General features: G+C 36.4%; 4 protein-coding genes, 3 non-coding genes and 3 pseudogenes across 8 annotated transcripts; 1 reads left to right on the plus strand and 9 right to left on the minus strand.

The window, feature by feature from the left end:
- Positions 1 to 564: 564 nt before the first annotated feature.
- LOC121769636 lies at positions 565 to 725 on the minus strand. The gene has a single exon (XR_006043656.1). It is a non-coding gene; the product is annotated as a U1 spliceosomal RNA (small nuclear RNA).
- A 431-nt stretch (positions 726 to 1,156) lies between these two features.
- On the minus strand, positions 1,157 to 2,288 carry LOC121767880 (GEM-like protein 6). Its single transcript, XM_042164213.1, has 4 exons — positions 1,997 to 2,288; positions 1,835 to 1,915; positions 1,447 to 1,724; positions 1,157 to 1,364 (listed from the first exon to the last, which is right to left on the minus strand). The coding sequence occupies exons 1-4, from the start codon at positions 2,172 to 2,174 to the stop codon at positions 1,182 to 1,184; spliced, it is 720 nt and encodes a 239-aa protein (XP_042020147.1). The 5' UTR covers positions 2,175 to 2,288; the 3' UTR covers positions 1,157 to 1,181.
- A 1,535-nt stretch (positions 2,289 to 3,823) lies between these two features.
- LOC121769605 lies at positions 3,824 to 3,964 on the minus strand (annotated as a pseudogene).
- A 184-nt stretch (positions 3,965 to 4,148) lies between these two features.
- LOC121768031 lies at positions 4,149 to 5,438 on the minus strand. The gene is made up of 2 exons (XM_042164374.1): positions 4,570 to 5,438; positions 4,149 to 4,488 (listed from the first exon to the last, which is right to left on the minus strand). Exons 1-2 carry the CDS (start codon positions 5,379 to 5,381, stop codon positions 4,233 to 4,235), a joined length of 1,068 nt encoding a protein of 355 aa, XP_042020308.1. The 5' UTR covers positions 5,382 to 5,438; the 3' UTR covers positions 4,149 to 4,232.
- Positions 5,439 to 7,768: 2,330 nt separating this feature from the next.
- On the plus strand, positions 7,769 to 7,873 carry LOC121769569. The gene has a single exon (XR_006043599.1). It is a non-coding gene; the product is annotated as a small nucleolar RNA Z279/snoR105/snoR108 (small nucleolar RNA).
- Positions 7,874 to 8,423: 550 nt separating this feature from the next.
- LOC121769606 lies at positions 8,424 to 8,601 on the minus strand (annotated as a pseudogene).
- Positions 8,602 to 8,653: 52 nt separating this feature from the next.
- LOC121769607 lies at positions 8,654 to 8,757 on the minus strand (annotated as a pseudogene).
- A 185-nt stretch (positions 8,758 to 8,942) lies between these two features.
- On the minus strand, positions 8,943 to 9,138 carry LOC121769583. Its single transcript, XR_006043613.1, has one exon. It is a non-coding gene; the product is annotated as a U2 spliceosomal RNA (small nuclear RNA).
- Positions 9,139 to 9,257: 119 nt separating this feature from the next.
- On the minus strand, positions 9,258 to 10,561 carry LOC121767546 (GEM-like protein 7). Its single transcript, XM_042163834.1, has 4 exons — positions 10,349 to 10,561; positions 10,180 to 10,260; positions 9,816 to 10,081; positions 9,258 to 9,727 (listed from the first exon to the last, which is right to left on the minus strand). Exons 1-4 carry the CDS (start codon positions 10,509 to 10,511, stop codon positions 9,524 to 9,526), a joined length of 714 nt encoding a protein of 237 aa, XP_042019768.1. The 5' UTR covers positions 10,512 to 10,561; the 3' UTR covers positions 9,258 to 9,523.
- Positions 10,562 to 13,598: 3,037 nt separating this feature from the next.
- LOC121769202 (transmembrane protein 53-like) lies at positions 13,599 to 15,998 on the minus strand. Of its 2 annotated transcripts, XM_042165931.1 has the most exons (5): positions 15,866 to 15,998; positions 14,843 to 15,775; positions 14,657 to 14,762; positions 14,156 to 14,355; positions 13,599 to 14,018 (listed from the first exon to the last, which is right to left on the minus strand). In XM_042165931.1, the coding sequence occupies exons 2-5, from the start codon at positions 15,604 to 15,606 to the stop codon at positions 13,745 to 13,747; spliced, it is 1,344 nt and encodes a 447-aa protein (XP_042021865.1). In that variant the 5' UTR covers positions 15,607 to 15,775; positions 15,866 to 15,998; the 3' UTR covers positions 13,599 to 13,744. The 2 variants fall into 2 exon arrangements, with proteins under 2 accessions (XP_042021865.1, XP_042021864.1); XM_042165930.1 differs by having other exon boundaries at positions 14,843 to 15,982.
- Between the last annotated feature and the right edge of the window lie 225 nt (positions 15,999 to 16,223).

The following is a 16,223-nucleotide window of genomic DNA, read 5'->3' on the forward strand; positions in this document are numbered from 1 at the left end:
TGCGTCAGTCAAAATGTTAACTTATTAAAATAATTAAGGATATATTTAGGGAGTTAGTAATCATATTTAACAACTTAATTTGGTTAAAATTGAGATTAAAAACGTTGAACGTTAAAATTTGATGAAAAAGTTAACTTTGGACCGATTGTGATCCGAGTTGAAATGTTTGGGATCCGAGTTAGTTTTTCAACTCTTTCATGCATATGAAAAGATTAATCATTGTAACCATCTTAAGTTGCTGCGATTTTCTCACGAGTGGTCCGGAGTGGATCAACAAGACAATCTATATGATTAATCAAGAAAAATCACCACTAATTACAAAAAAAGAATTTCAACTGTGATTTGGGTGGGGTGCGCCAAGCCATGGCAGTAGTGCAACGCCAAGGCGACACTCGAAAGCAAGCTACCATAATGGGCTCTTCCCCTCAAAAAATAAATTTAATATCGTGTGAGTCAATGTCTTGAATATATCAGATTTTGAACCACATTAAATTAAAAATCTAAAATTGGAAGTTAGAACTCAATAGAATATGCTACACCCCATAAAACTTTATTCAGAACTTGATAGGGGCCGCGCGAACGCAGGCCCCCTCTGCCACAAATTACGACGCAGGCTCGACCTCTTGGGCCGACCTTAGGCAAGCACCCCTCCAAAGTGCAATGGAAGTCGCTAACCTAGGCCATGAGCCTAATTGATAGCCCATTGACCCCATCCAGGTAAGTAATTAAAAAGGTGGTCCTACATTTTATTTTATATGCCAATCCTCCAACATCTTTTTGTATTTTCTCCATGTGGGAGATAAATCATAGTAGTATGTTTTCTTCATGTTCTATTTTATGACATTGTTATACGTAAACAGGGTTAAGGCAAGTAGTAATTAGGAACAAGCCTTAGTATTTAGTAGAGAATATTGTTACCTATGGAAGTGTTTCACAAATTATGCATAGTATTTTATTGGACAACCACTAAAATTTAGAACCTTTTCTCTATATCTATAGCAACATAAACCATATTGCTCTATCTTGTTGCACAAATGACTCATGGATTTATTACTATCAAGTTTTTGCACCATATATCTGATATAAGTTTCACAGGATGAAACTGAAAAGAGTCTAGTATATAAATCTATTTTTTGCATCCCAAGGCTAAGTAGAAAATGAAAAAAAATGATACATTCATCTTATTTGAGGCATGATGGATTGATTGCCTGCTGCAAATGTCTCAACGTTCTTTTATGGTTAAGAAATCCCATGAACCAGAATTCGAAATTGTCGTCTGTCACTATCTCCACGTATTTCTGCCTCGGGTTTTTAACATTCTCACTTTCAACAGCTCTCTTTATTTTGGCTAGAGGGATTATCACCTGCATCATCAAACTATTTTCACTCTCCATCTATACATAGGAATTAGGATAACAATTGCAACATAACAATCTAATGATCTACCTTGTAATGTTGTTTTATAAGCGTTCCATTAGGAGGGCAAGATATTTTGATGGATCTGTCGCTGCAAAAACCAACTCTCTCACTCGAAACAAACAAGAGTCCGGCTATTGGCCCTGCTGTCGTTGATAGATAGCATTGAGAAGCGGTAAATAGTTTTTCACCATCTATAATGTTAAAGTTGTCGATGAAGATTTTGTGGAGTCCACCAACATGAAGGATTCTTGCCCCTAACCTCAACTTTCCTTTCACTGTCTCACTTAATTTTGGTCCTAATCGCACTGTAAAAGTAAGATAGTACAAATATATCACAACATGGACTAATAGTACTACTATTATGGTATATTTTTTATTTCTTTTAACAAATATTTTTCATGTAACTTGTAATTACCATGTTCTCGGATGCCTTGAGCAAAAATGTGTAGGTTTTGTCTGAATTTGAAAACTTTATTGGTAGCTGAATTCACTCTACCTGCACCACAACCCATAAACCACATTAACAAGAGTTTCAGAATTGTAGAAATCAGGGTTTATGAAAAAGATAGAAGTTTACCACGTCTAGTTTTGGAGGGAGGAGGCAGAATTTGGTATTGATGATCAGACAAATATGTTTGAGCAGAGTTGGTAATCCAATATCTGTAATCTTGTGAGGTGATTGGGACTCCAATGACTTGTTTTTCATGCACATTTTGCTTCGGTACATGTCTTGACTGGTTGTGTTGTAGCTCCATTGTGGTTTGTTGAATTGATGTAATTATGTGAAGGAATTTATAAGTGAAGGAAGGAAGAAGGGTGCTACCTAGTTTGATGCATGACTCAGCTTTGTGTCAACACATCACCCAAATACTAAAAGTGAAGATATGATATACAATAATATTCATTTCCAATCAATCCTTTTGAAAAAATGGATCACACTCATTTGAAGTTGCTTTGTTGCTGGAGTGCTGACCATGTTGAGCAGGACTTGATACATAGATAAGTAATAAAGTGAATAAGTAAAGATTGATTAGTAAGTGGAGATGTGGAAAGGACTAATCTCCTGAGCTGCCATCTATACTTTGTGATTCAACAAACCATTTCCTCACTTTTAGGACTGTCTCTTGTAACTTCCAAAGGCCACAATTCATACCTCTAACTTCCAGACTTTCAGTTGACAGATCAATTATCAATTGTCTGTAGAAATAAATATATACAAAGTTGGGTCACCCAACTCATAACCTATACAATGAAGCATCACTGCGTCATTAATTTTTCTAAATTGCAAGAAACACAAATTAACATTGTTCTTTCACCATTCTCTTTATTTTGTTCTATTCAGATGGATGATGTAAATTTTGTGGACAAACTTTTATAGCCGACCGCCTCATTACTTGTTTTCTCTTAGTTAACACCTTTTGTTTTGATGCGTGCTGCCCATGTTTGAAGTGTTGATATATTACGAAGTCAAAGTTAATTGATGCTAGATAGTAGATACCATCCATATGCCATACGTGAAGATCAGTTGTGGGATCCACTAAAAGTCGCCTTGCGATTCTTCTTGTAAACCAAAAAAATTTCACTATTTTTCATTTAGAAGTTATCAGTCTCAGTGAGCCTCCACTTATTTATTATCTCATTCATGCTACTTTTTTATTATTTGACCTATTTTCTGCGAAAAATTGCCCCAAGGTACCAGGTATGATATTTTCCATACGCGAAATGATATTTTTCATTTCATATTTTCAATCACTTTATGTTAAATCATCTATCTCTTTCTCTTTATGTAAAATTGGACTTACAATAAAAAATATTGTAAAATTTTTAAATATATTAATTATAAAAATTAAAATTATAAATTTAATTGAAAAAATCATCTCTCTCTTTTACTTTTGTTATTTAAACAATTAATCATGTAAGAGGCTCATCTAACACCAATTACAACTTAGGCCATGAGCCTTATTAATTAATCATTGATCCGTTCACGTGTAAGAAGAGGAAATAGACGTCCTTGATTTAATTTGTACTCCATGAGTATATAGAAAACCTCCAACATCTCTTATAGGTACATTCTCGATGTGGGAGAGAGTCATGGTTTATATATTTGTATATGAGTATCATCCATAATTCATTAGAGGTCAACCTAAGCCATGGTTCCTTTCTTACCCGTCCATCAAGGTAAATACGAAGCTCATTGATCCTTCATTTCTTTATATTTGTCATTTCGGCCCTCAATTCAACACTAGATTGTGTTGCAGCTGCTGCAATTAAAATATTAATCTTTAAAAAGCTTGATTGAAGAGAATGGAGAAAAGATCTGCAGCTGGCAATTCAAGCTACAAAGGGACTCTTCGGAACTCTATCACCACAGCAGAGCACAGAAAACATTTAAACTAAGGCTTAGGTGGGATGCGCCAAGCCATGGCAATAGTGCAACGCCAAGGCGACACAGGCAGCAAGCTACCGTCATGGACTCTCTCCCTCAAAAAATAAATTTAAGAATAGATACTACACTTGATCTTAGCCAAAAGGCCGAGAATGGTATACCTTTTACATTACATGTTTCTTCTTTTATTCTCCGCTCTGTGGAAAGTGTACTCAAGATTAGTTTATTTATAAATATCAAGATTCCAATGAATATAATCCATATTTCCACAATACAGCATTTACCTTCAGAATATCTTCGAAAATTCAAAAAAGTTGGCAGATAAGTAATGGTATTATAAATATATTATTATCCACTTACAAAACAAACAATGCAATCAACAGAAACAATAAATACATTGTAAATATTTTATAAAAATCCCTCAAATTCAAGCTAATTTCTTTGGCAGCGTCGGAGAAGAACCAGAACCAGAAGCCTCCCCTCTAGGCGGCGACCTCTGCTGCGGCGGCTTCTTCACATACTTCCTTGCCCACACATGCTTCCCATTTATCGAATACTTAGCCTTGTTCCCCTCAACTATACCATCAATCACCGCTGCCGACTTCGCCACCATCTTCGCATACAACGGCTGCTCATCCACCACCTCTTGCATTATCACATCCTCTATAAAATCCCCAAATCTCCTACAATACAAAATATCAATATGTCACATCTTTTAATATGTATCAAGAAATTATATTTTGATAGTATATAGTATAATATACCTAGTGAAATATTCCCGAACCTCCTCTTCAGTAGTAGGATACCCTTTCGAGAACGTCAAGAAAATCGTACGGTCGTCTGGCGACACCTCTTTCTCCACTTTGCTATCGTTGAAATTCAAATTCTTAGCAACCAAATTCCCCAACTCCCCCACTATCAGCCTCTGCGCTGCCACGTCGAAAGGCGGGAATACCCCGGCCGCCTCTGCCACATGCAGCTGGGGTAGTCCCATCACATTCGCAGCCGCTTGCAGCGGCGGCGAATGAGGTGGGACCACCACCCCATGCAGCGCCAATCCAGAGTACGGATTATACAGCAAATGCATGGGTGGTGGTGGGGGCGGTGCCACGGCGCCGATGAGGTCGCCGAGGGCGCGCCAGCAGACGGTGTTCATAATCTTAGCGACGCTTCGGTGGACCGTGATGCGGTTGTCGTGGAGGAAACGGAGACTGACGCCGGAGGGGATGTTAAGGAGCTCGGATAAAAGCTTGGCGCCGTCGTCGGCGCCGCCGATGAAGTGGTCGGACTCGATGCATTTGACGCAGGCGGCGGCCTCGGCGGCGGCAGCGTTGACGAGGAGCGGGGGGAGGGAGGAGACGCGCTTGATGAGGGTGGAGTCGGCGCACTCGCGCTCGAGCCACATGAGGAAGGCGATGACATGGACGGACTCGACGGGGTCGCGGCGGAGGGCGCGGGTGAGGAGGGCGTAGAGCTCTCGGTCGATGCTGTGGAACTGTCGGAAGGCGTCGTCGGGGACGTGGGGGCAGGTCTCCAGGGGGAAGAGGGAGTGGGTTTTCATGGCGGCGCCTTCCATTTTTCTCGGTGATTGATGGGGAGTTGAGGGGGTGAGTGGGGGATGGCATTGTGTGTGGGTGGGGATATATAGGTGGCGGGATGGTGGCGGAGATGCGACGGTTGGAGTGGTGGCTGTTGGTGGAGTGGTGTGACGAATTCTGCAATTTTTGGGGTTTGCGTCGATTCGGAGAAGATGAGTGCCGTTTTCTTGTTTTTTGTTTTTAAATTTTTTTCCCCATTTCGCTCTCAGTATACAGGAAATTTGAAATTTAACAGACAATTTTCTCTCAATTTTAGCGGGAAGGGTGCATGACGTCTAAATTAATGTTATTTTCAAATTATGTTATTTTCAAATTAAATTACGGTAATATAGAAGTTTAATTAATATACTTCAATAAATATCTCCATAAACAGTATAATAATTTATTTTGTAAGGATGCAAATATCGAGACGCAATTACATGCATTGAAAAATTTTAAATAAGATTAATTTAGGACGCAAAAGAAAATGTTCTTAATTAAGGATAAATTAACTTAATCATTGCTTTTTTAGGACGCTTTTATTTGTGTCCTCTAATTTTAGTTGTGACACTAATAATAAGGACATTTTTTGAAGTGTTGTTGATATATTTTAAAATGCAAATTAACATCTTAAATTGTATTAAAAAAATATTCCTAACCAATTTTTTGGTTACAGTGAAACACTTTAAATTAACATGTTTAATATGGTGTATTGTGTAACATTAATATGCGTACAAAATAATACTCGTTCTGTCCAAAAAAATAGTCTCATTTTATCATTTTAGAAAATCCACAAAAAAGTCATTTTTCTAAAAATGGAAAGTTTATTTTTCATACTTTACCCACATTTTCTCTATATCTCTATTACTTTACCTATTTTTGCTCATTTTCTCTAACTTTACCAAATTTATCATTAAAACTCGTACTGTCCACAAATGAGACTATTTTTTGTGGACGGAAGGAGTATGAGTTTGGGTATTTGGGAAGATCAGGAAAGCCCAATAAAGTTTGAAAACTCTAGTTTGTTACCCTTTCATTCATCCTCCAAATAAATTCGAAGTAATTCATTTAGCACGTAATGTATTTATAGATAATACTCCCTTCGTCCCATTAAAGATGACCATCTTTCCCTTTTTGTTTGTCCCAATTAAGATGGCCACCTTCCAATTTTGGAAATAACCCTATCTCTCCTATCTACTTATTGAAATATTCAACTGTTTTTTTCCTCTTTAATTTATTCCATCTTACAACACTTCTTAAAATCCCGTGCCACTCAAGAATGTGGCCATCTTAAGTGGGATAGAGGGAGTACTTAGTATAAATACTGAATCGATTTATTAACTTTTTGGTTGTCTATAAAATCACAAAGCTCAGTTGTAACATTCTGTTTATCCTTCTTTTAAAATTTGAATGATAAATCAATGCATTATTGAATATTTGTTAGAGTAAAGGCCAAAACTGGTCCTGCCCATTTTATGATTTTGGTCCTATACTTTATTTTTTGAATTTTTACATCCTGAACATTTAAACTCGGATCACAATTGGTCATACACTAACAATTCCGTCAATTTTAAACGGTTTTAACCCGATTTTGAGCAATTTTTAAACGGTTTAAAACCGTTTAAAAATTGACGGAATTGTTAGTGTCGGACCAATTGTGATCTGAGTTGAAATGTTCAGGATGCAAAAACTTAAAAGATAAAGTATACGACCAAAATTATAAAATGAACATATGTTCAGGACCAGTTTTGGCCTTTATTCTATTTTTTGATGTGTCATAATAACTTTTTAGAATCGATTTCGATGATAAATTCATGCACAGTGTAAGGAGGGAGCGGGTGAGGAATCGCGTCTCCATTTTCACGGAGTGAAGGATTCGTAGTCGGTAACGCAATTGAATGAGACTCGAATAGATACGTGGGAAGATATTAATTAAGGATTGTGGGTTTAGGCCCAAGAAACCCTAATAATTTATGTCTCAGAATCAAACAAAGGCCCGCCCCTACTCAGTTTAGGATATACTAATACAAGACTGATTCTACTTATTCTTTTTCATTTAATAATAGTTATTAATATTACTCTTATTAAATTAAATTAAATGTCGAATCCTTCACTGCGTGAAAATATTAATCCTATATAACACGATTTCTATGAAGTTGTTAATCTCAGTTTCAATACAGTTAGTCAATTAGTGTTAGTTTAACACTGAAGTAGCCCAAATCTAATAACCAAACCCCAGAGAGATAAATGAAAGTGTAGAAAAGATATTTTAATATGAGGCATTCCCACATCGAGAATAGAATAGATGTAGAGAGAGGGCAATGGGTGATTATTATGGTAACGATGAGATTATTGAAAAGTATGATCCTTCAGGCAAGTTTTGAAGGGGAAGTGATGAGTGATAAAAACTCGCAAATAAAAATGCGACAAGGGTGTCTGCTCCGCCTGTTTTACGACAATTTGGCGCTCTCATCTATACCTTTCTGATCCCTCTTGTCGGACTCTTTTTTTTTTTCTATAGTTTTTATTCTTATTCCTCTTTATTGTGTTTTTAGTAATTATACAAATTTATTTTTTTATCATGAATTCATTTTTTCTTTTACAATAAATATGTTTGATAATATTATCTCATTTTTCTTGATTCTTATATCTAATGAAATGAGATATAGTAGTATTTGATAAAATTTAAGTATTATTTACATGGAAATTTAATTGGCCAAATTAAGCACTTTTCTACCTGCTAGGATTCAACAAGAATATTAATTGTCCAAATTACACATTTTTTGCGTCAATAAAAGTATTCTTTGCCAGTTGCACACTTTTTTATCCTACTCCCACCTTTTTTTCATCTATATATGAATGAAAATTTTTTGGGCATCAGAATCCAATTTGTTATTTTAAAAATAGTATCTTAACATTAAAATCTACTATTATAGGTTTGTAAATTGTAAATTAAAACATACTCCAATTATAAACTTAAACTAACATAAACACAAAACAATTGTGTGGACCAAGCCACGATTTACAAACCTAAGAATTGTGTGGGGTGGACCAAGCCACGATAGTGTAATGCAATGCCACGAAGACGCTCGAGAGCTCCAATAGCAAGGAACCGTGGGGGTTCTCCCCCTCAAGAAATAAATTTAATATTTAATTGTGAGTCGATACTCTCATGTCAGATACTACACTTGATCCTAGTCAAAAGGCCGAGAAAAATGTGGTTTTTACATTACATGCTTGTTTTATTCTATGCCCCAATAGCAAGGAACCGTGGGGGTTCTCCCCCTCAAGAAATAAATTTAATATTTAATTGTGAGTCAATACTCTCATGTTAGATACTACACTTGATCCTAGTCAAAAGACCGAGAAAAATGTGTTTTTTACATTACATGCTTGTTTTATTCTAGGCTGTAAGTTTATATAGCTTAGACTTTAGAGGTTTCCAGTGTTTACAAAATGCATATACAAAATTTAGACATTGCCACTTTGTTTCTTCCTTGCAAAGCATTTATTTAAGTACTAACAGAGCAGAGAAAAACAAATTTTAAACTAAGACTTGGGTGGAGTGCGCCAAGCAATGGCAGTAGTGTAATGCCAAGGCAACGCTCGAGAGCCCCAGCAGCAAGCTAACATGATGGGCTCTCCCCCTCAAAAAATAAATTTAATATCGTGTGAGTCAATGACTCACATATCAGATATTAAACTGATAAGAACAGATACTACACTTGATCTTAGCCAAAAGGCCGAGAAAGGTATGCTTTATTACAAAAAATCATGCTTGTTTTATTGCAACGTGTCTACCAAATCCATCTTTAAGTCTCCGATATGGGAGGGCGTATTTGCTAAATATCTCATCCCACAAACAAATTCATTAGGTAGATCTCAACGTATCATAGTAGGTAGTAACATTAATTGTTCAACCATATTGCACAAAGGAGTGACTAGTGAGTCATGATCAAGTTTCTTCTACCTTTGCCTCTCCATTTTTGGAGTCTCAAAGGATGACACTCAAAATATCTAGTCCCTCATTTCTACACTCACAAATTCATCACAGTATACACCAACCTAGTTTTGTACATCCGAATACTAAGGAGAAAATTGAAATAAAATGAAGAAAACCAGACAATAACGAACGACACTCTTATACTATCTCTGTTGCCCAAAAGTCTCTCCTGGCTTGATGGATTGCCTGCTGCAAATGTCTCAACGTTCTTTGATGGTTGAAAAATCCCATGAACCAGAAGTCGAAGTTGTCCTCCGTCACTATCTCAACGTATTTTTGTCGCGGTTTCTTCACATTCTCACTCTCAGCTGCTCTCTTTATTTTCTTCAAAGGGATCATCACCTACACATGCATCATTATACTATGTCAAATCTCCATCTCAAATTATTCAGAACCAAACCATAGGGTTCAAGTGAAAATATGGTAGTACCTTGTAGTGTAGTTTTATGTTAGGAGAAGTTAGTTTGATGGATCGGTCGCTGCAGAAAGCAACTCTTTCGCTCGACACAAAGAGGAGTCCGGCTATGAGTCCAGACGTGGTTGATAAGTAGCATTGAGAAGCAGTAAACAGTTTCTCACCATCCACAACCTCAAAATTCTTTATGAACACTTTTTCAACCCCTCCAACCTCAAGGATTCTTGCTCCTAGTCTCAGCTTTCCTTTCACCATCTCGCTAAACTTTGGTCCTATTTTCACTGTGGTGTAGTATAATGCAAACATTTTTGGATCAGAAAATTTTATCAACACACTTTTTGTATATTCTCTTTAAGTACTAATTTTTGTATGTAATTACCATGCTCTCGGATGCCTTGTGCAAAAATGTGTAGGCTTTCTCTGAGTTTGACAACTTTGGTGATGGCTGAATTGACTCTACCTGCACCAAAACCATAAACCACATTAACAAGACTTTCAAAATAGTAGAAAATTAGAAATAGGGATTATGAAGAAAGATAAAAGCATACTGTGTCTGATTTTGGTAGGAGAAGGAAGGATTTGATATTGGTGAGCAGTGGGATCAGGCAAATATGTTTTAGATGAATATCTATAATCTTTTGAGTTGAATTTAACTCCATACACATTTTGCTTCCCACTTCTTGATTGGTAGTGTTGTAGTTGTAGCTCCATTCTCCTTTCTTGTTTTTGCTTAATTAGTGAAATGGATATGAAGTGGAGTATTGAATAATGAGGTGTGATGCAAACTTCTAAGGCATAATAGCTTATTTATAGGTGAATGAAGGAGGGTTGTGTTTGACACATGAGTCAGCTTTGTGTCATCAAATACAAAAGCAAAGATATGATATAATATAGTACTCCTTAAATCTCCAAGCAATCTTTTTTTGAACATTCTCCCTATCTTGATTTCTTTTTCTTGGTTGATGGTGTGCTGCCCATGTTGCAATACTTAGTACATAGGTGGAAAGTTATTTTTACACATTTATGCAAAGAACATGTTGAAAATACCCCAACTCTATCTGAATTGACTAGATTAGTCCCAAATCACATGCATCATACAAACTTTATTTGTTGACTTCTAATGACATTTGCATAATTTTTCATGAAATGTAATTAGAATTTCACTATTTTAATGGAAAATTATTCAAATCTAATGGCATTTATATTTGACGAGATATTTGCTATATATAGTTTACTAGTAAAAGAAGAATTGTAGCCACCCTATAAATCGGAGAAATAGTATCCACAATTATTAAAAAATATCATTTCATAAAACAGTCGATATAAAGTGGGGTTACATAATGGGTGACGTAGGTAAAGGAAGTAGACCATATTAAGACATGTCAATTGAATTTAGGAGATTGGGTTTATACATGAAGATGTGGTTCCTGAGTTGGCATGCATCCACGTACCACGTCATCACTTCTAACTCCTACATTTGCCAAAGGTCAGAATTTACAATATTAGCCTTTTAACCTTGAAACTTTTTTGCATCTTTCTCCTGCTATGTATATTTATATTTATTTTACTATGTATATATATCATCATTCAAAATAATTTTAACGTGCACTATTATTTATACTATACTCAGTATTGCTTAGCCGGGTAGGAAAAATAAATTGTTTAGTTGATCATCTCTCCACGTGCAACTCATCAACTTTAAAAAAATGTTTATGTAAAGTTTCTTTATACATGGTGCCCAACTTCCATTTGTCAAAATCAAAATTTGACTATATAGATATAAAAATCAAAATCAAGTTATCTTGTAACCTGTAGTACTATTTATGTTGTTTTTTCTTAAAATATTTAACATAAACAATGCCAACTATGGACACATAATTTTTTCAACACCAATTTTACCACTTATTACAGTATAGTATATATAAGCAAATTAAACTTGTGATCATATAGTAACTGCATGTCCTTTTTGAATTGTAGTTTTTGCAGTTGTATAACTACAGAGAAAAGTATAAAAAGCAAAGCAAAACACCTACTTTCTGATGTATGTTTGTTCAAAAAGATGTTTAGAATTTCATACTATCTTATATTCACTTTTAATATTTGATGACACAAAGCTGACTCATCCATCCATGGAATATTCAAGAACAACCCATTTCCCTTTTCCCTTTGCCTATGAATAGATTGTTAACCTAGCTAAGATTAATCCACCAATTCATTTCAAGCCTATTTGATGAATCGATAATGAGTGGAGCCTCAAACAATCCGACAGAAAGTGAAGTGATGGATTAATTTTGAAGTTGTAGGGCCTTTCTAAATAGTCTAGTTCCATGTTTGCATATTATTCATATAGAAAGATTCAGGGGCCATCTTATTTCATACTTACCTGATGGGGTCAATGAGCATCTTCTTGCATACCAGGATGGGATCTGATTGGACAAGGCCCGTGTAAAGGCATGCCTCTAATGTAGGCCTAATCGACCACTTGGACCAACCTTAAGAATACAATGTGTGTGTCCTCTATAACATAGGCTCATGTATTCTTCAGATTGACCCAAATGGTCGAGCCTATGTCATAATTTGTATAAAAGACATGTTATAATGCGGGCCTTGTCCCAAATCAAGTACTACTAGGTTGCAAAATGTACATAAGGAGTTTTGAATGCGTTGTGAACTCCAATAGAATTGTTTTGAACATAAGATACAAAAATAAGAACATCCACTTCCATGCTCTTGGATGTGGGCCCGGACCCATATTTATTCATTTTTACTCTCAGCTCTTCCGCAAAAGCACAACACCCACATTCATGGTCTTCCGCTAGAGTACAACACTCACATCCATACTCTTCCGCAAGAGCATGCTCAAGGGTTCCATCATTCTATTATTTAATTTAAATACTTCAATTACTAAAAACATTTCCACAATATTAAAAATGCATTAAAAATACCCGAAATACTATTACAAATTACTAAAAAAATTAAAAATTACATAATTAAAATCCTAAAAATTAAAATTAAATAATTAAAGTCCTAAAAATTAAAAATTACATAATTAAAATCCTAAAAATTGAGTTTGAGAGAGTTGTTTGGCATAGTGTGATTTTTTGTGTTGAAATGAAGGTATTTATAGATGAAAAGTGTGAATTTTGGGATAAAAATAATGAAAAAAAAATTAAAAGTGTGGAAAAAATGGATATATTTTATTGGGAAGGGGGAAAATATTTTTTTTATTAAATCTGAATTTTTCAGATTTTTTCGAATTAAAAAATAAAAAAAATTATAAACCAACGGTCAATCAGAGCATGCCACGTGGCCCACGTCGGCTGCTCGTGCTCTTGCCGTCGGCACGGCGGTGCTTTTAGCTAAGAGCAGGGCCGTGGCGTCAGCACGGCGGCTGCAGATGCTCTAAGTCATTGCATAATATTTATAAGCAAGGTGTCTGATATAAGATCAAGCTCAATTATTTTATTCTATCCTACTCTATTTGTCCCTCATTAATTGTCCACTTTTGTCATTTTCATCCGTCCATCATTAATTGTCAATTTTCGCTTTTTATCATAAATGGTAAGTAGACACACATTCCACTAATTTTTTCACACATTTTATTATAAAACTAATATATATAAAAATAGGACACATATTCTACTAACTTTTTAAACTCACTTTCTTTACATTTATTAAAACTCGTGCTGGAACCAAAGTGGACAATTAATAGATGACGGAGATAGTATTTTTTTTTAGGTTGGCTAAATAACTAATAATAAAAGAAAAAAATAAACATGGAGTACTACAAAAACAAAATTATGAAAAACACTTTCCGTGTTTTCATTGAACATCTGTTAACTACCGTCTCGTACAAGATTAAAATGTATACGTACAATTGGTATAAATGAATGGATTGATTTTCAACGTTTAAAAGAATGTAAAAAATTAATCAAAAAGCCTACTTAAGAAGAAGAAGGTTTGCAGCTCCTCAGCACACAATCCTCCATAAATTGAGTGAGCTGAGAAGAATAGAGTTCTGGTTGATTCCGGAAATGATCGACATGGGGCGTCGAGATGAAGTTACACGCTCTGACCTCGCGCCCATTTCTCCGTTGCTTCTCAATGAATGACTCCACAGACCCTGCTGGGATCACCTTGTCAGCGGAGCTGTATATGTATAGCTGCGGACACCTTGGTTGCTCCGATGTTAGCAACCTCATCACATCGGAAAGCCTCCTGTGATTTCAAAAAACAGCATAACAACTCAAAACGCTGTCACAAGATAAACAAGCCGAGCATTGTGTATGCAAATGAAGCAAGCAACAGAATATATAATACACGAATAGAGATGAAATGAAAATAATTAATAATACCTGTTTATGGAAGGATGATTTAGAACTAATCCAAAGACCTTCTCGAGAAGGAGAAGCAGAGCTGCCTCAGCCATGCCTGGTTTGACCTCGATGGTGGTTCTGTTTCCAATCGTTACCCCTGTCTTCGGCTCAGTACCAGAACCCTTGGTTGCAACACTATTCTTCTTCAGAAAAGCAGCAGAAAAGCCAGAGGCAAAAACCTACAAATATATACAAGGCATGTCAATGGAGGAAATATAATACTATGAGCTACATCCAATCAAACATCAAAACTCAAGAAATTAAAGCAATCACTTGTACGAAAAAAAAATGCATTCTAATAGTCCATTCCTTTGCTGCCTCGCAATAAATTGGTTATTATTATTGAACAAAGATCAACAATATATATATATATATTTCCACAGACAGAAGTGACTAGAAAAATCCAATGAAATATCAACATATGTCCGGAAAATGTCATCAATGTGTCTTCAATTCATTCAATTAGACAAGAAATTGTACCTGTGGATCAGGGACCGCAACAGGAGCTGAATCTACAACGCAACCTCTAATCCTATCCGCTAGATCAACATCCTTCTTCTGAAACTTCTCCAAAATAACACCATATCTACAAGAAGAGGACAAGTTACATCAATTTGTTTCTCACCAATCACGGGATATCAAATCATACATCCACAGCCTACTTACGTGAGCCATCCTGTGTTACTAAACGTGTGAAAGACCAAATTCTTGCCATGCTCCTCTTCCAACCAATCAGCAAGATGGTCCACCAGCAACTCCACATCATGCTCAACCTTCCCCCCTACTTGATACCTAAGCACCTCCGACATGGGGAATGTAAACGTAATGGCATGAAACCCTCTCATAGTATACCAATCCGCATATATCTTGAGGTGCTTCTGCTTTGCACCTAACCATCCTAGCAACACCACTACAGTCCTAGACTTTGCAGACGAACAATCCGACTCTCCAGATACATCAATTGCCCTATGATCAGGCAAATGCCATCTATATAAAACGTCCGATGGCAGTGCTGGGGCACTATACGTATAGGCAGCCGGCTTGGCGGAATTTGCCAAATCGGCTGACCGGTATGAATTTAATAAGGTTGGCGACGATGCCACAAAAGAATAATTAGCATTAGAATGAGAATTAACATTGCTAGAGGGGATAGGTATGTGCACAATAGGCACAGGGACTCGAATCCCCGCTACAAACGACAATTGGGATAACCTAGAAACCGAAATTTTCGACACCCACAACGAATTTAGTTCTTCTAATGGACGGAAAGTAGAAGAACATGAAGGGCTCGATTGTTCTAAGGAAGAAGAAACGTCTGATGATTTAGACGGCCACAATTTGTCATAGCAATCGGCTGAGACAGAGGTTATCGCTAAGGCGGACGCCGCTAGAACCGGCCTTTGCAAGATTCCGGACAACGAACCCATCATCTTCTCACAAATTAATCATGCCAATTTCACAAAAGAATGGGGAAAAAATTAATCTTTACGTTTACAACCCTAGAGAAATTACCAGTTGATGGTAACAAAATCAAAATGTGTTTGAAAAGAATAGATCAGATTGAACACCCCCGCCTCCAATTAAGCAGGGAACAACAACCTGCGCAAGATCAATAATCAAATAGAGTTCCAAATGCAGCAGAAAACAGCGATTGAATTGGCGAAATCTGAAGAGGGTGAGATGAATTACAGGAATTTGATGGAGGGTTTTGTTATGGAATCGAAGAAATTTTGACGACGGGCTGTCAATTTGAATGACAGCCCAAAGGAGAGTAGAATGCGCAGAGTCAAAATTTGTAATGTTCTTCAACGCGTTGTGAAACTAGGCATTTAAACCGAATTTCACACGTTTATATATACAAATTTAAGCAATAAACGTAATTAATTCCTTTACCCCTTTTTAAGGGTTGTAGTAAAGGTAAGGGTGTCCACTATAAGGTGGACACGCCCAATAGCTCCGCCCCAGTTTTTTGTCCATAGCCCCAATTTTTTGTCCATAGCCCCAAAATTCTATTTCCGCCACTATAGTGGACAACTCCAATAGCCCC

Source organism: Salvia splendens, chromosome 15, assembly GCF_004379255.2.
Source record: "Salvia splendens isolate huo1 chromosome 15, SspV2, whole genome shotgun sequence".
In the NCBI taxonomy this organism is placed as follows: Eukaryota; Viridiplantae; Streptophyta; class Magnoliopsida; order Lamiales; family Lamiaceae; genus Salvia; species Salvia splendens.